Source organism: Anabas testudineus, chromosome 18 (genome assembly GCF_900324465.2).
Source record: "Anabas testudineus chromosome 18, fAnaTes1.2, whole genome shotgun sequence".
NCBI classification, from domain to species: Eukaryota; Metazoa; Chordata; class Actinopteri; order Anabantiformes; family Anabantidae; genus Anabas; species Anabas testudineus.
In genome coordinates this window covers 19497456-19519014 of record NC_046627.1, presented here as the reverse complement: position 1 = coordinate 19519014, position 21559 = coordinate 19497456, and the positions used below count along the sequence as shown (strand labels likewise).

The following is a 21559-nucleotide window of genomic DNA, read 5'->3' as shown; positions in this document are numbered from 1 at the left end:
GTTCCCACTGTGACCTGTAGCTCCACCTGTGACAGCACAAAGACAACTGGTCCTCAGCTGGACCTGGACCTGAAATACGCGTGTGTGAGCTGCACTTCCTTTTGCATATTAGTCCAGATTAGTTTTGACTGTGTTTGACACCCTGGTGGTTGCCGACCAGCAGACAGACTAAGGAAACGCGAGGTGTAAGAGAAGACTAAACAAGCAAAATGACAGACGGTCCGAGACAACGGAGCAGCGCGTCCGGCTCTTCAAAGGATGCTGGTGGGGAGCAGGAGTCCGGAGGAGGAGTTGCGCTCAAGAAGGAGATCGGACTTGTGAGCGCCTGCGGCATCATTGTCGGTGAGTGATCATTACTACTACAAGTGCAGGAAAAGTTAGAGGGGAAAAGAAAGACAGACTGCAACAGAAGAGACAGAGTCTGTGGTGACACACGTGTTTCAGCTCCTGCTTTAAATTCATCAGGGCACAAAATCTGCTCTGGGATCAGATTCCACTGATCCATGACTGAGGGACATAAAGTTTATGATCTGTGTGTGAGTGTTTCTAGATAAGGAGGGTGTATTTTCAGAGTGAGTGCACTAATATTTACACAGACAGTAGCATGTGTGTATTCTGTGTGTGTGTGTGTGTGTGTGTGTGTGTGTGTGTGTGTGTGTGTGTGTGTGTGTGTGTGTGTGTGTGTGTGTGCATTAATGCATCTGATTGACAAGTATGGGATATAAAACACACTGAGTGTATTTAAAATGGCTCACCAGAATGGCACAAACTAGATCCACTCACAACACACAGGACAACCTAATGGGACGTGCATTGATCTGTTTGCAACATGAACTCTCAGTAAAGCATAAGCAGACCCCTCCAGATAAATTCTGCTCCACAGTTTTTCCCCCCCGCAGCCGTTAATCAGCGAAGCTTTCATCATTTCTCTGTAGCCTGGCCTGTGATGATGATGATGTCGTCACCCTTACTCATCCTCCCTGATACTCATGAGCTGAGATTTGTGTTGGCTCACATGACTTGGACACAGCAAGAGAGCTTGAGATGGCAGATTGGTTAATGTGAATGGTCACAATATGGCCTTCAGCAGTTGTATTTACTATTAAATATTTAATAACAGGCCTTTGTGACCTTAATAGATCAAGACAGCACCAATTTAATTCACTACATTTGAACAAATGTTAAAGCACAAAATACCAAATTTATACCATTACATTAGACAAAGAAAACTAAAAAATCTCCCATTGGAGAAATACAAATGATATAGCATCACAGTTATTGCGCCTACAGTAATTGTGACAGGGTGGTACAGAACTCAGTCAAGGGCATTAAGGAGTTATTCTCATTTAATGAAGACAACATGTAGAGATGACACCACCAGACGACAGATCGAACACACACACACACACAGGGAAGAAATATGGCACAGGTCGACCAGGTGGGGCGGAGGAGTGTGGGGTCTTCATGTTGACCTTGACAGGATGGAGAGAAGGGAGTGTGTTTCCACGGTAACAGGAGGAAAGAAGAGAGCGAGTGAGAGTGTGCGTGTTTGAGAAATCCCAAGAGACCTGCTGTGAGAGATAGAGAGACAGGCAGAGACGAAGAACAACCTTGGCGCTGAAGCGCTGCTGAAAAGACCTTGTTCCTGTTGGATTTGCAACATACTGACTAAAACCTCGTGTTTGCAGGAAAGACTTAAAGCAAGTTGTGCTCTGCTGTATGTAGCACAGACGTCAAACCTCTTTACTGGTAGAATAATGTTTGTACTTTCCAAGGCAATTATAATGTTCTCAGGTGGTTGCAAATATTGACCCAAACTAAAAACACAAGTGAGGGATCCCCGTACACGCTGCCAGTATGTCTTCTCTACAGCCCCATGCATTGCATGGGTGCGTCTATGTAGCAACATTTAGATAACTTAATCATTTAATTTACGACTCTCCATTCATCAGCCGACTGTTGAAACTGCTCGTCAGCCATCTTAGAGCATTTTTATGGCCGTCCAGAGTCCATACATCTCAACGTAGTCACCAGACTGCTCTCGGCCGGGGCTTTCATCCTTGACCAAGTCACTCATTCATGCTCGTTCAGCTCACATCGTCATGCGCCAGAGATACGCGTGGTCAGGTGACTCGTCTGAGCCTTTGGTTGTGAACATGCCCTGCTGGGTTTCCATGAAAAGGGCTGAGCGTAACAGGACATCAGATAGTTTTATGGCCTATTGTACAGAACAGCCATTTATCACTCTCTCTCACACACACACATAAATCCTGAAACGTGCAAAGCCAGGAATTGGGATTAGAAGTGAACTTTTGGTCGCTTGGAACAAGACCTCACCCTGATAATGCTGTTTTATTAGCCTGCCCGGCTTAGCCATGTCTGAACTCCACTCTGTGTGTTTTAGTATAGAACTGCTGCAGAGACAATCACTTTAATTAAATATTGAGTTTAGCTTTGTGTCTTAAAATTGAATTACGATGCAGAGCCTTAGTCCTTAGTTGGCAGGAATATTGATGAGCTTTGGTTAGATCTCCAACCTTAAAGAAGCCAGTGTTGCCACCAGTTTGTCTTTGTATCCACTTACCTTTAATGCATTACTAGCATTAGTGCCTTTCATAAATTACTTTAGTGAAATAATAACTCACATGCATGCTCACAGGCCTGCAGGATCTGTGAGGCCCTGGCTGAGGGCCAAGCAGCAGGTTGCCGCAGCTTGGTGGCTGTTTGAACAAGGATTTAACAGTGAGAGGAAATGCAAGGACTAATCTTACGCGTCTTTGTAAAGGCTGATTAGCGTGATATCATAATGCTGCACAAACACACACATGCTTGTTTTGTAGCAACAAGCGTCAGTAGAAATGTCCTAGTTATGCAAATAATCATTAATTTGAAGCAGTAAAATCACAATACACAATTATATAATGTTGCTGTCAAACGCCATCAGACAAAACCCAAGAGGAACAGAAATGTGCAGAGGGCAGGCCTGACACAAAAATCTACCAACAATAGATGGTATCAATATATCCTGTGTTAAAACAGGCAGAGAGTGGTAAAAAGAGAGAGATTCAGACCGGAAATATATGAAACACACATGTAGATGTGATGCAGGCTCCCTCTGGGGCTTCGACGTTTCAACCACTGTTTCCTAAAGCTGATAGAAACTCTCAGTTTGGAAGCAGCACATATAAAAAACTGTTCCCTCTTTGGCCTGGTTGGAGACAAAAGGATGTAAAAATGACCGCAAGAACAGGAAAACCAAGTTCCACATTAGTCAGCATTTATCCAGAACACGTGTGATGATGCACATGACACAGACACCGAACACGCAAGTGTCCACATTTCTGCAAAGGAACTCGTTCACCTTTATTTAAAAAAAATATGAACTCAATCAAACCATCCAGAAGCAGAAGCGTGTGTCAGAGTGTTTGCAGCAGATAACCGTGCGTGTTGACGTGCACGGCTGCTTTCCTAGATGTCAAAGGTCATGCACTGAAGACCACGGCTGCCATAACGATAACAACATAATCAGGGGAGGGGTGGTTTTGTTTGTCGGCTCTTTACCTTTTATCTGCAACTGGAGTTACATAAGTGGTGGCTGTCCTCACCACATATGGATTAATAGTGGTTTAGTTGGAGCAGGAGAAATCATCCACACACTCCAAATCTACTCCCTGCATTTAAGTCTGCGGGCGGAGCAGTGTGACAGTATCATTCATACCTTTGACTGTTGGACTCAGCCTATCACCCAACTATCCTGCTATTATTCGCAACCTTCAACCTTTTACCCTGATGCCTTTTTATTGTCTGTGATGTTCGCGCTCAGTCAGAGCACGCTCCACCCTGTCCTCCAACCTGTGAGTGAATCTCGGAGTTGGCATCAGTCGGGCCACCACCTTTCATCTCCTGTGTAAACTGCTTGATACTCTGACGCTCATTGACTATGTCAGGGCACCCACCTGTGATCCTGCCTCCCTCTTTGCACTCTTTCACCCCGCTCTCTGTCGTGCTCCATCTGCTCATAACTCCGTGCTAAGTCAGCAGCTTCTCACTTTGCTCTGTCACTGTACAAACTCATTCATTGTGAATGTGCCCATGACATCAGTGTTTCTCCCATTTACTAAGTGTTGTCCTTAATTATTACTCAAGTGAAAATAGAACATATACAACAAACATTAACAAAGCATTGATACGTTTGATATTTTCAAAGTAATACAGTACAGATTTGACTTTTTACGTATTTTTACAGATTTGTTTCCATCCAGTACGAACGTCCGTTCACAGACTTTTCATGTGTGACATTTTCTTAATTTGTAAATAAACAGAAACAAACAAAACATGCTTTATTGTCAGGATTGACATGCAACAACATAAATCAGCAGTTTTCTTAATGTAGGTCTAGCTTCAACATATCATGTACTTCCCATAATGCAGCTTTATAGCATATTTTCGACTCCCTGCTTGATAGCTGAGATAACCTGGTGCATCCAAGTAAATTTCTCAGAGCTACATAGTTCATACTAGCTAAACTGATCTTGATCTTGTCGTAAACCTCTTGTCCACCTGTAAACCTGGCTCCTCTGTTCGCTCCCTCTTTCCTCCAGGTAACATTATCGGCTCAGGTATCTTCGTCAGTCCAAAGGGGGTGTTGGAAAACGCCAGCTCCGTGGGCGTGGCTCTGATTGTCTGGATCATCACAGGCGTCATCACCGCTATCGGGGCCCTGTGCTACGCTGAGCTGGGTGTCACCATCCCCAAGTCAGGAGGGGACTACTCCTACGTCAAGGACATCTTTGGAGGACTGGCTGGGTGAGTAAACACTATTTATAAAAATGTTCAGGCGTGTATTTGTGAGAGGAAACAGTCAGAGAGCAGAGCTTTCTTCTTCCACAGTGTGATAGGCTGTAATAAATGTTATCGTCATATGAGCCTCATCTACAGACTGATTATTAGATTACATCCATTATCAAAACTGTTTATCCTTAATGCAGGGCTCAGGGTGAACATCTTCTGTCTGTGGCCCCCAGCTGTCCCAAGTCAAACCGTTAACTAATCCATAACTGTACCCATGTGTGTCCATTATTTTGTCCACCCTATTATCAGTACAGTGGACAGACTTAGCTTGAGCTAATATACTACAGAGTTTAATTTCATTTATTGATATCTACAACAAAGTCACAACACAGACCTAATAATATCTGCTTAAATATAATTTAAAAAATATAAACAATCTCCTCACCTCGGTACTGTTGGGATGATTCATAGCCCTGGTTTAGCGGAGCTGGCGACAGTAGGAGTAAACATGGTAACACAGGAAATACAAGCTTGAGTCAAGGTGTGAAATGTGAAGGGAAAGAAACGTGGGTTTGTGGTTTTTAATAGTGGTTTTGATGTAGTCATTTGTCACTCGAACACCAGCTGTCTTTGTTATATATATACCACCAGTTATACCAGTTATATATCTGTGTTTTACGTTGACTCTCAGGTAAGTAAGGTTTGTTAAAACCACAGTTCACACTGCTCTGAAGTCCTGTGTATTACGTTTATGACCCATTTTCCAAAAGAGCGAGGACAATTAAAAGTTAATTCAACAAGTATTTCCGCATGTGAGCTCTCCAACATGTCTGGATTATTCCCTTTATCCTGGTGGAAGAGCTTTCTGATGTAGGTCAGGCATTTTGATCCAAGTCAGGGGGGATAGCTTGAAGTCAAATACAAATATAGGACCAGAACCAGAAGAAGAAAAACAGAACATGCAGGTGTTTGCAGTGTTGATCCATTCATCCATAAACTGCATTAAGGTAACGTCGCTGACTTTAAATGCTTGGGAACCATGCAATTTTAATTTCCTCACAAAACAATATCGTTTGTTAGCGTCGATTTCACACACACTGTGCATTTGCTGGACTGTAAACACAGATTGGACCATTGTTTTTTCAACTATCACAAGGATGCATATTATCGGGGTATTTTTGGAGAGGAATTCAACCAGACAAAACAGCCAAGGATTGTTTTTGTCTCTTTGTACAGTAGCCATCAGCACACATCAATGAACCTTTACGTCCAGAGACTTTGTAGTTTATGGCTTCTGATGGTTTGAAGTGTTGGGGCCACACCGCTTCCTTGTGCCCTCTGTCTAGAATACATAAACCGTGTTCAAGGGGGTGTTTGTTTTTGTTGTCCTGTAGCTTTTGTCCGCATGTGTGTGTAAGTGGGGGCGGAGGGGCGCAGTTGTTCTCGCATGTCAATAACTGGAATCACGGAAATACTTCACTACATCACCTTCAAGTTCAAGTTCAACGTTATTTGTCCCCCACGGGCCAATTTGTTGTGCAACAGCAAGAGAGGAGAGACATAAAAAACTTGCCGACAGCTTTACATAAAAATGAAATGCTGTCACAGGGGGGCCAAGGCGAGCTCGTAGACGGGGAACAAGCTCGGAAGTTGTGCGCTCAAAGATGAATTACATATTTCAGGTACAAAGTACAATGAGGGGAGTGTTACACTCATAACGCAAGGTACAGATAGTACTGATGCAACAGGCTGCAGGGGTCACTGCATACAATTTGTTAGAGAACTAACAGTGACTGATTATATGATTTGAACTGTTTTAATATAATTCCTGTGTGTTTATACATGTGTACTACTGTTGCTTTGTGTTATTTGGTGGTGAAGAAACATTCAGACATCACAGTTTCGATTACTAATTAATCATTCAAGTCCATTTTTCTGAATGTCTTCTTATAATATTTTCTATTATGGTCAACTGAATATCTTTGATATAAATAATCTTAATATACAAAATAAAAATATATATTTCTCTATGAAGTTAAGTGGGGTTAAAAGTAGACATGTTCACATAATGTGAACTAAAATCCTAAGAACAAGTACCTAAGAGTTACTTAAGTTAATATACTAACATTGTGATATTGGTTTTTCACGTCTCAAGGTTTCAGCCAGGAACATTAAACATTAAACACACACACAGCCTCCAGTGAGACACAATCCCATTAACGCAGTCAGGTGTAACAATCTTTCTATAAGCTTTTGGAGAATTTCCACACAACCACTCAGCTAAACCCGAGAGCTCGCCTTCATCTCTTCCCACATCTTCATTCTCCTCTCTTCCCGTCCTGGATGAGTCTGTTGGTGGTGAACTGAATGAATCCACTGTGGACTAAATATTTCTAATAAAATATCACAGGACTAATCTTCTGTACGAGTCTGACAGTGACTAATACGAGTGCTAAGAACTATGGTTGAATGAGTCACCACAGCTAGAAATAGAAATTTTATTCATCTGCTCTCCAGCTGTGTTAAGTTTTAACAAGTGAGTGATCTAAATGTAGTTTCACTGCACTGACTAAGAAAGATATTCTGGAGGTAATGATCCCAGTAGCTGCACATCAAAGTAGGTTAAAATCAGAAACACTGGTTTGGTGTGAGCTTTCTGGTGTCCTGGTTTCTGGATCAGTCTGCATCATGTGTTCTTTCATCTAAAAAGGATGCAAAGACTTATTATTTATGTCTGTCTGTATTGTCTCTTGACTATTGTTTCTCCTGATTGTTTAGCTGTTGAACCTGTATATTCTCACAAAATAACAAAAATATACCCACCGTGACATTTTCACGTCAGAAAAGATTGTTTTTAGAGCAAACTGTGAAAAAATAACAAAGATGTTCGATTAACATTTGCTAAAAATAACAAGCTATGAATGGAAGGATGTGCAGCATGTATGTGTTGTATAGTACTGTGATGTATTTCCACAGTCACTGCTATTACTCGCTGTATTTCATCCTGACTCCCGCTGTTGCTCCCATGCTTCTGTTTTTCTAACCGTCCGACCTCCTTCCGTTTTCTCTCAGGTTCCTGCGTCTGTGGATCGCCGTGCTGGTCATCTACCCGACCAACCAGGCCGTGATCGCTCTGACGTTCTCCAACTATGTGCTGCAACCTCTGTTCCCCACCTGCTTCCCGCCAGAAAACGGCCTGCGACTGCTGGCGGCCGTCTGCCTGTGTGAGTAACACGAGATATGTTTCTGAAATTAAAAGCACAAACACAGTCTATCAACTTATTTAAAGCACTTCAAGGACAAGTCTCGTGAAAAACAGTGAGTCTATAAAGTTGAGTTTGTGAGCTCGGTGACTCATTTCAGGAATTTGGTCCCCAATCTTTGCAGACTCACGAAAACCAGTGCCTGCTGTGCACACTACCGGGTGTAAGATTGTGAATATTCACCACTGGTCACAGAAATCTAACACTGCCCAGATCTTCCTTCTTGTTTCTCTGTGTTCCACTTCTGCCAAATCAGCAGTTTTTACTTAATGCTTGTAAGGGAACTGGGTGTCTCTTTGTTAAGTCTAATGTTTGATGAATCAACATGCTTGCACAGAAGTCTAGACTCAGGTTTGGATTATGTAAAGATAAAGTAACAGGGTTAGTCCAAAGAAGTGCACAGAGTTGTTTTTCAGCGTGCTTGTCAAGACTAGCTCCGATATTGAGAAGCTGCTGTTACATCATCAGAGTCGTCTGTAATATCTCAGAGTTACGGGCTGATTTATCCATTTAGTCTCTGTGTCAATATTTCCTTGTTTTCTCTGGAGCTCCTCTGTTATTTCACCTTCGGTCGAGGTTCAACCAAGAGAAGAGGCCGCAAAGCAGCTAGAGTGAACGTGTGAAGACAAATTGATGAATGCGTTGCTGCCGACATGACAGTGAAGCTCACACACACTGCTCAAATACTACAGGTAGTCCTCAGACAGGGAGAGACAGACAGGCCGGTGTGTGTGTGTGTGTGTGTGTGTGTGTGTGTGTGTGTCTTAATGTCTTTGTTTGACATTTCAGACACATCTAACTTTACCAGTGTTCTCTAATCACTGGTTTTAGTAGGAACCCTGAACTAACTCCTGCATCACAGCTTGTGAGAAATCATCAGGGCAATGAGTGCGTTTCTGCATTTGAAGAAGATAAAATGAAAACAACAGACAGGAACTAGTGAAACCAGTGGGACCAGACAAACTGGGCCTGTCATATTGGCTTACTGTCACCGATGATTTGACTGGCCTCTCCAGTAGAAAGGTGGACTCTCCTGGAGCAGGAACACCGTGTCTTTGGTAGAAAGGTGGACTCTCCTGGAGCAGGAACACCGTGTCTTTGGTAGAAAGGTGGACTCTCGTGGAGCAGGAACACCATGTCTTTGGTAGAAAGGTGGACTCTCCTGGAGCAGGAACACCGTGTCTTTGGTAGAAAGGTGGACTCTCCTGGAGCAGGAACACCATGTCTTTGGTAGAAAGGTGGACTCTCGTGGAGCAGGAACACCATGTCTTTGGTAGAAAGGTGGACTCTCCTGGAGCAGGAACACCATGTCTTTGGTAGAAAGGTGGACTCTCCTGGAGCAGGGACACTATGTCCCTTGCTGTTCAGTCAGACGGTTCAGTTGGCTGCCCTTTTTGGCCTGACAGTGACACTTAAAATGTGACTTTTTAAAAACATGCACAAACACATTTCTAACAGTGAACAGAGAGATCTGCCCTCTCATGATGATTATGTCATCTAAACCTTGTTGCAGTTGCACAACGCTGCTGTATCACATGAAAACTGGAAACAGCAACTCAGGTTAAGCCTCTTTAATTATCAGTTCCTTTGACGGGGACAGTGCACATCATAAAAAATCAATGTGAGTTAGTCAGAAGTTACTGACATGGATTAAACACACAAAACAAAAACACAGAGTAACATCAAAATAAGAACACAGTCAAAGACAGAAGTGCAGCTACATGAGGACTGACTGACAAAAACAAGATAGCAACACATGACAGACCGCCTGAAGACAACGAGGTGTGATTGATGTGACTGCTAATTAACCTTTTCTTCAAATGAACTCTAAATGAACTGAACGTGTGCAGGTTTCAATTGTTTTGTGCAGCTTTAACAGAGAACGCAGACGAACCTGAAGCTCTCAGTCTTAGTGGGATGACACCTGTACCTCTCGTTAGCCGACATATTTCTAAAGCGTCGGGTCGTTTTGTTTGGTTGTGACCTACCTTTCTACCAAACATCTCATCTGCAGAGTCTTTTTTACCGGTTAATACATTTGCAGGAGGGTGAACCTGAACAGTTCTCAGTGTTTCATAGTGGTTTTGACACAGACACACTGACCTACTTCCTACTTCCTGAGTGCCTCAATGCAAATGTGCTTAATGTTAACAAAAAAAATTTGCTAACAGCCACTCGTTGCGTAAGTCTGGTTTGTTTACAGCTCAGCCAGCAGCACGCTGGTGTCGCTGCTCGTCGATGTTGTCTGGCAGCACTGAGCAAAAATTTGCTGAGTGTTGTTTTTTTGGAGATGGTTTATTTCTTGTTTTGCAGTTGTTGTTCAGGAGGAGAGTGGGGGAGAGGTCAGCTGTTTCACCTCAACTCACAAACGATGTGACTCTTGTGGCTCGTGGGGCATCGTATATATGTGTTTATCGGCGTCTGTGTTTAGATGTTTCTGTGCTGTCTTAAATCGGGCTCTTAGCAGAATATTATATAATAACAGTACTTATTTAGCTACCAATCCAGCTATAACCAGCTTCAGTGACAGACAGTCTGGTCATGTCATTCTGCCTGGCTTGACCACGGTGTACCATGTCACAAACGTGAGGTTGGGGCTCTGTCCTCCCTGAAGTCCATCTTTTCTTCCAGATGGCAACGTACATGGGCTTGTTTTCCAGCAGGCTCAGAGTTAACTCAGCAAGTTTACGCAACACATTTTGGGAGACTCGGCTTACAGACAGCTGAGCGGCGCCAGCTCAAGACGTAGTCAGGTGTTTACTGGCAGTCTGTCAATCAACGGAGACGACCAGGAATGGGTAGATGTGTTATTACTGTAACATGGTGCAACTGCAAAAAGATCCTCTGGTTCCCGAAACAACTCCGTTTTTCTGGTGGAGTTAAGAGGTTTATGGTGCATTTAATGGATCAGACTTTTATTTTTGTTTATTGTTCCTGTGCGTGCGCGTGTGAATTCAGTAATTGTCTCCTAAGCTGAACTGTGTGTGTGTGCAGTGTCTCATTTCCTGTTTGTTGTGGGCTGTGAGCAGCGGCAGCAGCTTTCCTCTTCAACCTGACTGCTGTGGTTCCCGTTTGTAAAGAAAACCCAGGATGTTTTAGTCCCCTCTGTACCCTCTGGTTGAAACTCCCACTCACATACCAAAAAAAAAAACAACACAAACAACTCCACAAAAGCTACAAACAAGCCCAGTTTGCCAGTCTGTGTGTGCGTCTGATGCACACATCTGCAGCATGTTCAGCGTAGACTCTTGCAGGTCTGCTCATGTGCATCTGTCTTTGTTCCCCGCAGTGGCAGCTGAGCCCAGAGTTGTTTAACATGATGAACTTAATCCCACAGAGTTAAACAGGACGGTTTTTTAATGGCACCCTATCGGCCTGAACCCACTGGCCTGTTGTACCCAGCAGTTCAGATCAAGTCCATTATCTTTGTCTGTGCTAGCTCAGACAAGTTGGATTAACGTGAACAGCACTAAATACTCAGTTTTATTCTTCATAAGTCCATATGAGCAGAGTTTGGTTGATTATTCAGGCTAGAAAATGACACTTGAGGTTGTCAAAAAACAAAAAAGAAGTGCAATAAACCATGTAACAAACTGCCAGTGCAAGTGTAATAGCACTGAATTATTAACCAGGAGTCATTCACTTTCCACCAAGAAATCCTAAAGGGTACTGGGTTTATCAGTGACCACTTTCATCACTTCTTCTTGTCTTGGGTAATTTTACAAGCACTGCTACTATAAACAGGACCAATAAAACAATTAGCACATAAAACCAGTAACTGCACAGAATGTAACAAATCACGTTTCATGTCACTGACTTCTTGTTTTTCTACTAGTTGCACTCCACAACCTCAGTGTCCCACTACACTCAGTGCAAAGCGTGTGCAGCCAAACATTAGACAAATATGTTGAGTTTCTGGAAACATTGTAGAGTATTACTGATAAAACAATCTTGATCGTGTAAAATGTGGAGATCTTTAATGAATAATGCAACCAGCTGATCGAGACACTATATTCGTGAAGTTAGCAGACAGTTTGGAATGAAGTGATTTTAAAGCTACCTGAGGCTAAAACCTGGATTTAACGAGTGAATTATTGTTTGTGTGTGTCTAGTGCTGCTGACATGGGTGAACTGCTCCAGCGTGAGGTGGGCCACCAGGGTGCAGGACATCTTCACCGCTGGCAAACTGCTGGCCCTCGCCCTCATCATCATCATGGGCATCGTACAGATCTGCAAGGGTAAGCTGGTTAATGCCACCTGTGCATTCCTGAATGAATCCCTGAATACGACCGTAGCATGTGGGTTCTGCTCACACCCGCGGTCAATGGGGACATTCTCAGTCAGTCGGCACAGGGGTCAGTGAGTTGGGGCCCACTTTGGCTAAAACTCACATTGCTAACGCCAGCACGCCTGTGTGGGTTTACAGTTCAAACACGGCCAAGGGACAGTTATTACAGGGGCCACAGAGAGTCGGCCCCTGAAACAACAAGATGAGGATTTCAGTGTGAGTGTGCGGGGCTGGTTTTGATGGAGAGTTTAGGTCGTATATACAGGACAGCGTGTGAAATACTTTCTAAGAAAAACTGTCATGTCAAATAAAATTAAAAAAACAAGATTCATTAAGATCATTTATGACGTTAAGGATCACAGTGAAAACCAGTTTACAGGGGTTTAGCAGAACGACTTTTACAACTTGTTTACCGCACATTGATTTCATTAGATGAGGATTTTCATCTGGTTTTCCTCACGGTCCGCCTAAACTTTAGAACAAGTCCGTCTGTTTACCCCCTGAGCAAAACAGCATCATCACAAACAGACCCACGCAGTTTGGTATTCAGATTTACATAAGCAACACAGAAAACCCAGAATAAAGGCGAGTTTTAGTCGGAAAGGAGGTTAGAATATGAAATAGTCCCTGACTGCTGCACCGCACTTGTTCATTATCTTCTCCACCTGTAGGAGAGTACTACTGGTTGGAGCCAGTCAATGCCTTCGAGCCCTTCCAGGACTATGATGTGGGTTTGATAGCTTTAGCCTTCCTACAAGGCTCCTTCGCCTACGGAGGGTGGAACTTCCTCAACTACGTCACAGAGGAGCTGGTGGACCCCTATGTGTAAGATGCTTTACTCTGCCTCTTGTATATTAAGATACAGTGTTGTTGTGTTTCGAGAACCACTTCCCCAGTACCGAGTGGCCTATTTCCATAGAAATACAGCTGATTTAAAAGCAGCTCGCAGCAATTTTAATGATTAGCTGCCGCATACCAACTAGGCTTCCCAGTTTAATCCCTCGTTCCTTTTGTTAGAGCTCCCTGACATTTATTCAGTTTAGCAAGTCTGATTTCAAACTCTGCATAAAATGGTTTATTTCTTCATTTCCTCTGCATTAAAAAAACACATCGTAATAACTTTAATATCCATTAATACACCTCTCTGTTATTTTAATTTCCTACTATAAACCCTTCTCCCTCCTTCCATTTAGCTTTCTCCCCCAGTCTTTCAACAAAATTTTGCTCTTTATTGTCTCCAGGAACCTTCCTCGTGCCATTTTCATCTCCATCCCCCTCGTGACGTTCGTTTACGTCTTTGCCAACATCGCCTACGTCACGGCCATGAGTCCCCAGGAGCTGCTCGCCTCAAATGCTGTTGCCGTGGTGAGTAGCTCAAGTTGTGACGCAGGTTGGGGTGGTCCTCTCCTGTGACTTTCACACACACACACACACATGTTGGTATGTGAAAGAGTGTGTCGCCCTCTAGTGGTCTCTGCTGGTCAATGCACAGTTTGACTTTATGCACCACTTCGTATTAGAAACACATAAAACATGGTTAAATAAAGATCTAACCATGCATCTGTGTCTCCCCCTCATCCAGCCGCTAACCTTTGTCTTCCCATTCTTCCATCCCAGACATTCGGTGAAAAGCTGCTGGGAGTCATGGCGTGGATCATGCCCATCTCTGTGGCTCTCTCCACCTTCGGGGGAGTGAACGGTTCCCTCTTCACCTCATCACGGTGAGTTGGCTCAATAATGATTCTGCTTTTTGCATCATGTAATAAGACGCCGTCACACACATTTTACTGGTTTATGTGAACGTTATCCATCCTGAGGGAAAAACTCACCATTAGGAAGAAGCTTTTTCTTATCCTGCACTCTCTCTTACATTGTTTTGTCAGACTTTTCCCTGACTGCTCTATCAAATAAAGATAAATAATTTTTTTTTTTAATCTAGCACCTTAGTTCTCAGTTAGTGTGTTGGAGAACCACAAGATAAAAACAAAACAACTCTGATGTCTGCTAAGATGATTAACAAAATAGAAATGAAGACAAAAATTCTGTTATTTGTCTTATTATATTATATATGTTATATCTGAAACATACCATGTCAGCTCAGGATCAAATGATTAAAATGATTGGGTGTCATTTATAAATGAAGATCGTTTAACAAAAAAATACACATTAGCTATATTTAGCAGTTTGATTTTAAGTATTTTTAGTACGATTATTTATGGCTTAGAGCTGTTATGTTGCGTTTCCTTGACCGTCTTTGTTTCTTTTAAAAAGCAATAAGCTACGAATTACATCATGCTGAACGTTTCCTTTCTGAATTCAGCTTCTTTTCTTAACCCTAACCCTCATTTTAACAGTCTCTATAGGCCTCATTCTCACCGTAAAACGTGTGATTAAACTGCATCTTTCATCTCTGTCTTTCACAGATTGTTCTTTGCTGGAGCCAGAGAGGGCCACCTCCCCAGTCTGCTGGCCATGATTCATGTAAAACGCTGCACTCCCATCCCGGCTCTGCTCTTTACTGTGAGTACTAAACTCCTTTATGTGGCCTCCATCACTTTTATCTTGATACTCATGACAAATAGTCTGTGTCTGACCTTTTTTTCCATCTTTTTCTGCAGTGCCTGTCCACCCTGCTTATGCTGTGCACCAGTGACATGTACACTCTCATCAACTACGTCGGCTTCATCAACTACCTCTTCTACGGAGTCACCGTCGCCGGGCAGATTGTGCTGCGTATTAAACAGCCAGATATGCACAGACCAATCAAGGTGTGTTGACATGGTGCCCATGTTTGTGTGTTAATCTCTTTCCAGTTTGTCTGAGTCATTTAAAAACTCTGCTGCACTTTGTGTCAGATCCGATTATTTAGATTTTTGAGGAAGAAAATTTAGCTGTGTTATAAAAACACAGACAAAGACACGAAATGACAGATGAAACTATTACCAACAAAGCATGAAAAGGACCAAGTACATTTACCAGAAGTACCAGAAAGTATATTTATCTTAATTACAAGTCTTTAGAGAAATGATTCATATAACTTTAAGAAGAGCTTCCTCTGTGCTTTGCTTGGCTCAGAAAGAAAGCAGAGTTGGAGCCATATCTGACATCTGAAACCTGTTTCATAAATGGAAACTGGCTGAAAATCTAAATGTCACTGCCATCTAGAATGATTTTTTTGTTTTCAGAAGAGGCTGCACTAACAAAAGTTTGAGAGCCACTGGAAAAACAGTAACAATATGTTATGATGTATTAACATCATGAGTAATAACAAGTTATTCTGTTTTGTCTTCCAGATCAGCCTGATATGGCCGGTCATTTACCTCATCTTCTGGGCTTTCTTGCTCATCTTCTCTCTGTACTCTGAGCCTGTGGTGTGTGGCATTGGCCTGGCCATCATGCTGACTGGGGTCCCCGTCTACTTCCTGGGAGTCTACTGGGATAATAAGCCACAGTGCTTTGACGCCTTTGTCAGTAAGTAACCTTTCACAGGGAGGTAAATAAAGGAGCAGTATGTGATTTGGGGAAAGTTGCTGATTCCGTTCTTTGCAGAAAGGAAAATTAATAGATTAGCATGAAGACTGGGAACAAGGGGAAACAGCCAGCTACACACACCACCACCTCACAAATTAAAACATTTGTTAAAAATGTACACAAGAAAGACATCAGTTTGTGTTTCTACAGGGAGATACGCTTGGTAGTTAATAGAATATTAATTCACCTGCGTCCAGTCGGTATTCTCCTCGCTCTATTCTCAGACTGAGTAACTTCACATTTCACAGTAACATCCTATGAATATGTTGTATTTTGTATGATTCCTCTAATTCTGTAAAGTAAATAGAACTAGTTATCAAATAAATATCGTGAAGGAAAAGTAAGATATTTGCCTCTTTAATTGAGGTAATGGAAATGCTCAAGTATGTATAGAAATACCTCTAAATTGTACTAAACTGCTAAAGTAAATGTACTAAGTTACTTTCCACTACTGTCTAAAATACATACACAGTTGTACACTGTTTTTATTTCATGTAGTATTTGCACGGTGTTTTAAATGTGATATGAAAACTCTGTGTTGCTCTCTCCCTCCAGACAAAATGACATACTTGGGCCAGAAGTTTTGTGTTGTTGTTTATCCGGCCGTCAGTGACGGAAGCAGCAGTGGAAGCGGAGAAGAAGGAGAAGAAATGAAGGAGGCCAGATCCCCTCTGTCCAAGGAGGACGGAGACAACCACAAGTCAGCGGACTGCTAAAGTACACGTGTTTTATCCCCCACCTACAGTAGCCTGAAATAAATATACGTATGCAGACAGACGTGGGCGCGCACATACAAAGACACGAAGACACATGCAAACATACACCACACAGTTTGTGTTGGATTTACTGATCAACACTTGTGCCCCCACATCTTATCTTTTCGCATTATTATTTGGTTTTAGCAACACATCAATCACCGATTTCTGTTCCAAATACAGTATGAGACATACATGACCTTACACGTTTCTGTCTGGGGTCGTTCAAAAGTGCAATAGTGAAAGGTTAAACACCTTCCAGCTCCTTCACACTCTGGCCATCGTCATCATCACCCTTCTCCACACACTCAAACTCTAACAGCATCATCTTTTAGTATTTTTTGTATTATTATTATCAAAAGACTCCAAGTGTACTGTGACAGCTACACAAACACTTGTTTGTTTGTTTTTTTGTTTTTCCAAATTGTAAATGTTGTTCTGTCATACCTTACTTTAAACACACCAAAGCTGTATTATGATTGTCAAAGCTGAAAATCATGTTCAGATCAAGTCATTTCTTCTTGTAAAGTACACTAAGTAGTCTTTTGTTTTTAAATGTGACTGTAATTCCAATATGTTCCTGTTTTTTTTTTTTTTTTTTTGTAATTGTGATAATTGTTTATATCATTTACCCTTGTTGTTATTTTAGTTTTAATAGGTTAATTTTAAATTTGTTGATATCCTTTTTTCTACTCGACATCATATTCATCTGGGCCTATTTTTTACTCTTGAAACTGCAGAGCTGATGTGTGATGTATACTCTGTATCGGTAATTGTGGCGTAAAACAAATATTTTCTGTACTTGGTTTCCAGTATAGCTGTCTTTTGACTGGTGCAGACAGATGATTAATGCTCATTTTTATGAAAGCTACAAAACGTGGAGAGCCTCGAGTTCTTGTGTGGACACCACGCACGTAATTAACCCGTCAAACTGAATAGAAAGATTAAATAGGAAAGACATGTTTGCATTGTCAATATGCAAAATCTTTACACCGACACGTGAATGCCTGTGTATCTTAAAAAGGCACTGATTGTCTTTCATGCAGTAACAGTATTTTTGTTGCTTACAGTACCATCTAGCTGTGTTAAATATCTTTAAGCTTTATTTAGGGTGTAGAAAGAGAGCATTAAAAATATTTTTTGATTCATACAGAAGTTCACTAGAAGACATTTTAGTGCAATATTAGTAGAGGCACCAGCAGAAACTGAACATGCACCCCTGAAGGAACCCACCCTGTATCGTCTGGTAATAGTTACGTATGTACACTAATGCTGCATCTTATAGTAACAACACTCCTGCACACTGTAAACACAGATTCTATATGTTAATGTCTTAATTCTTTCTATACTCTGTTAGTGTCTCAGGGCATCCCCACTGCCTTCTCCTTACATACACTGCCTAAAATCTCCAGACCATGAAAACTCAGCAGTTCTGACTGATTGCCTTTGAAATTCAGTCTGTTAGTGCTCAATGTTTGTACTGGTGCTTTTTAGATATTTATTTCCTCAGGAGACTTTATCCTTCAAGCAATGAAGCCCCAAAACAACTCACAGAGAATGATGAATGAACAGTTGTTGAATAATTAACTATCAAAGTATCACTGAAGTTGGGCCAGTATTGTAAAGGTTGCTCTTGTTAAATTGTAAAGGGGAACAGGGTGTCTTGGACGTTTTTATACGTACAGTGATGTGCATTGTACTTGTTTGGTTACTGTGTATTTGCAGTATACACAGATGTCATGACAGTCTGTATGTTGCCTCATAGTAAATAAAAACCACTGACTAATGTTTGATTTTGTAATTCAAGGCCTCATTTGTACAAAATGCTCCTCATCTTTACCTTTATTCCACTGTGTGATCATTTCAGAGAACGTGATCAACATATCAACATTTTTTACTTGACGTACATAAATGAGGCCTGACAATGTTTCCACCTCGGAAATCAAATGCTGCAACTTTGTGTCATATGGCAACATAAACTGCTCAGACACAGTTTAGGTCTAATTCTGCATGACCTACCACTTTAAAGCAATTTTAACCTTTCTTGCTGCTCGAGGTTCCCTGACAAGCTGCAACCTTCACTTCTTGCTTTAATTCAGACCAAAACAGGCAACTTCAATGTGGTGGAAGTTTTCAGTGTTTTAACAGCATAATATAAACTAAATATAATGTTAGCAATAAATTACAGCACAACAATAAACTGCCTGATAAGAATGTTAACTCTGAATCATTTGTGTAATTTGAGTTGCCTTTTGCATTGTAACTATCGTACAGAGAGCCATTCTGACTGACGTGTCTCCCTAACTGTTGTGTTAAAAATGTAAGTGTGAATATTGAAGGCGAGTGTGTGACGAAAATAAAAAATATACTATGAATGAACTAGACTTTTCACCTCTCCTTTGTCCATCTGTATTGTACATTTTAGACGAATATATGACAAGAGTGAGGCATTTCCAGCAGTTTATTCTACTGACAGACTAATCCATGACATAAGTCAGTTTTTGGGTGCTGACACAGCAAAGCTAAAAGTTAAAGTTGCTTCTGTGAACACACAAACAAACCTGTCAATACTGTGTGTGAATCCACTGTCAGAGAGGACCATATTTGGCACACTCCTTGTCTTCATGAAAGTAAAACATTAACATAGGCAAATTCAGATGAAATTATATAAAATATCTCCCAAATGGACACGAAGCACGTGTGACATGATTTAAAGTAAGATTCGGGAAGTTCTTGACAAGCAGAGCACACAAAGTATTTCGACATGTTGGGAAATATGTTGCCTGGAGACAACACACAAGCAAGAAATAGTCCTGCATGTAACCCTTATTATTATTATTTCCCAAGATGTTGAACATTTCTTTTTTAAAATGCTGTTGTCTAATCTTCACAAATGTTTCTGAGCTGTATAGAGATGAGAAAGTGACTTTTGATACATTGATACACCAATTATTGTTTGATTATTATACCAAGAGTTGGGTAAATCTGTAGACAAAAGAATAAAACACGTATGAAGCATAAGAAGTAAACCTTAGAAGGAAAGGGTCCCCCTACAGCATCTTAACACTACAGATACATCATCTCTGCTTCATTGTGAGTCAGTGGAACAGAGATAACATATGTGTTTAAATCTTGGGGAAACTCAGCCTTGCCTATTATAGAGCTATAGACATACATGTTTTCTATAGCAGCCAAATTAGCTCTGGGTTGTGAATACATAGTCAAAGCTTGTTTAATTTTGCAACTAACTTATGTGCCAGCTCAGCTTTAACATGTGGAATATGTCACTATAACAATGTGTGATGTGTTGCAGCAAACATTGGGAAGAGGCTGCCATAAATACAACCTGATCTAACTGTTTCTACAAATGTCCTTGTGCTGCCAGGTGACTCTGCGACTGGTAGCTGTGTGTCTGCAGTGTATCTGCGTAGAGCAGGCACCACAAAAGCTAAGGCGTATTTTGTAGTGACGTCTACAACGCAGGCGTGGAGTTGAGGCTTGTGGGAGAGCGGCGCGTATGTCCTCCTCGCAGGGCAAGTACCAAATGGAGAACAGAGCCTCCCTGGATTTTATAGTCCGCTGCAGTTTTCTCATCGTTCCTGAGAAGAGAGAGGAAAGAGGTGCAGGGTAGAAAGCCACAATAGAAAATTAAAAATATAAACTAGTCTAAATTTAATACCTGTGTTATTGGCTATTGACAAGCTTGGCAGAATTGGTGGATATTGTTGTAATGTATTGTTGATAATGACTGTGTGGGGTGTTCATTTTTTAACTTGATGTCCATTGTTTTATGTTAGCTTTTGTAGTGTGTTTCATGAAAATTTCCTTCAGCGTATGATAAAATTAACCTTTAGATCAAGCTGAAAACTTCGACTTTTCCACGTCTGTATGTATTCACTCAAACACATCTGCTTATATCCAAAGACATAGATCTTTCAAAACAGATCACACATGTTTAGTTTTATTTTAATACAGGCTGAGGGATTTCCTAAAACAGCTATTTAGTCACTGTTATCAAATATAAATCAAAAGGTTGAAGCATCAGTTGAGGTTCATTTTGATACACATTCAGTGCACTAATGTGCATTTAGTGTGGTTCCCCTGACGGCATCCAGTACAAATGTGTGACACACTGATGTGTATACAAAAATGTGGGTCTACTGTATAAATAAAAATCGTGTCACTTTACTGTTTCACAGAGAAACAAAGTTGGGCTTTGAAAAACGCACATAAGACTGTGTCATAGTGTTGGTTTTGGTATTGAACTGGATGTGATCACAATATAAATCATTCTGAACATCCTGGACATTATCATTTTATTAATAAAGGGTATATTGAGCTTACATCTGTTTGCCGCTGTAGATCAACCTCTGCTGTTGAGGAGGGATCCCCTCTTTCTCCTCCACCCTCTCTTTAATCCGCTCCACCTAAATGGAAATCAATGCAAAGGATATAATGAGATGTGTTAAATGCTGAAACACTGAACAACATGTTTTCATGAGCATTCAGCACAGATCAAACCAACGACATAGCGTTACCTTATCTGTGGGCTCTATGTCGATCTCTATCTCCTTACCAGTGAGTGTCTGTAATAAAAAAACAAGTCGTCTTTCGGCAAATTATTACAATAGATTCAATCGAGTGACTCATTAATAGCACGGACAGACACAAAATAATAGTTAAACCGGGCTAGTCGTTGTACTTACCTTCACTTTAATCAGCATTTTTTATTTAACTGAAAGATGATTAGCAGTATGACTAAATGTTAGCTAAATGTTTGATCAGTCTATCTGCAGGATATAAATAATATTTCACTACAGTAATTTGGAAAAGAAACTCGTTATTTCTTGCTTTCTACAATTTCAATGAACGCTTCCTGTGTTTCCGACTGAATCCTCCGTGCTAACTGTTCCGCTTCAACTTCATTTTGG

The 21559-nt window shown here is 41.3% G+C and overlaps 2 protein-coding genes across 3 annotated transcripts; one reads left to right on the top strand and one right to left on the bottom strand.

Annotated features, from left to right (window-relative positions):
• The first annotated feature begins 209 nt into the window (after window positions 1-209).
• On the top strand, window positions 210-18451 carry slc7a8a (solute carrier family 7 member 8a). 2 transcript variants are annotated; one of them, XM_026352548.1, is made up of 11 exons: window positions 210-342; window positions 4602-4806; window positions 7864-8015; window positions 12167-12292; window positions 13014-13167; window positions 13584-13707; window positions 13960-14063; window positions 14766-14862; window positions 14961-15110; window positions 15636-15813; window positions 16429-18451. In XM_026352548.1, exons 1-11 carry the CDS (start codon window positions 210-212, stop codon window positions 16587-16589), a joined length of 1584 nt encoding a protein of 527 aa, XP_026208333.1. In that variant the 3' UTR covers window positions 16590-18451. The 2 variants fall into 2 exon arrangements, with proteins under 2 accessions (XP_026208333.1, XP_026208334.1); XM_026352549.1 differs by lacking the exons at window positions 210-342; window positions 4602-4806; window positions 7864-8015; window positions 13014-13167 and having other exon boundaries at window positions 12177-12292.
• On the bottom strand, window positions 17698-21511 carry nedd8 (NEDD8 ubiquitin like modifier). The gene is made up of 4 exons (XM_026352552.1): window positions 21335-21511; window positions 21167-21214; window positions 20973-21055; window positions 17698-20227 (listed from the first exon to the last, which is right to left on the bottom strand). The coding sequence occupies exons 1-4, from the start codon at window positions 21350-21352 to the stop codon at window positions 20101-20103; spliced, it is 276 nt and encodes a 91-aa protein (XP_026208337.1). The 5' UTR covers window positions 21353-21511; the 3' UTR covers window positions 17698-20100.
• Window positions 21512-21559: the final 48 nt, after the last annotated feature.

Coding starts and splice junctions, on each gene's coding strand:
- slc7a8a (XM_026352548.1), top strand. CDS start 210: ATGACAGACGGTCCGAGACAACGGAGCAGCGCGTCCGGCTCTTCAAAG. Junction 14,064..14,765: donor TCCCTCTTCACCTCATCACG/GTGAGTTGGCTC, acceptor TGTCTTTCACAG/ATTGTTCTTTGCTGGAGCCA. Junction 14,863..14,960: donor TCCCGGCTCTGCTCTTTACT/GTGAGTACTAAA, acceptor CTTTTTCTGCAG/TGCCTGTCCACCCTGCTTAT.
- nedd8 (XM_026352552.1), bottom strand. Junction 21,056..21,166: donor ACATAGAGCCCACAGATAAG/GTAACGCTATGT, acceptor ATTTCCATTTAG/GTGGAGCGGATTAAAGAGAG. Junction 20,228..20,972: donor ATCTACAGCGGCAAACAGAT/GTAAGCTCAATA, acceptor CTCTCTTCTCAG/GAACGATGAGAAAACTGCAG.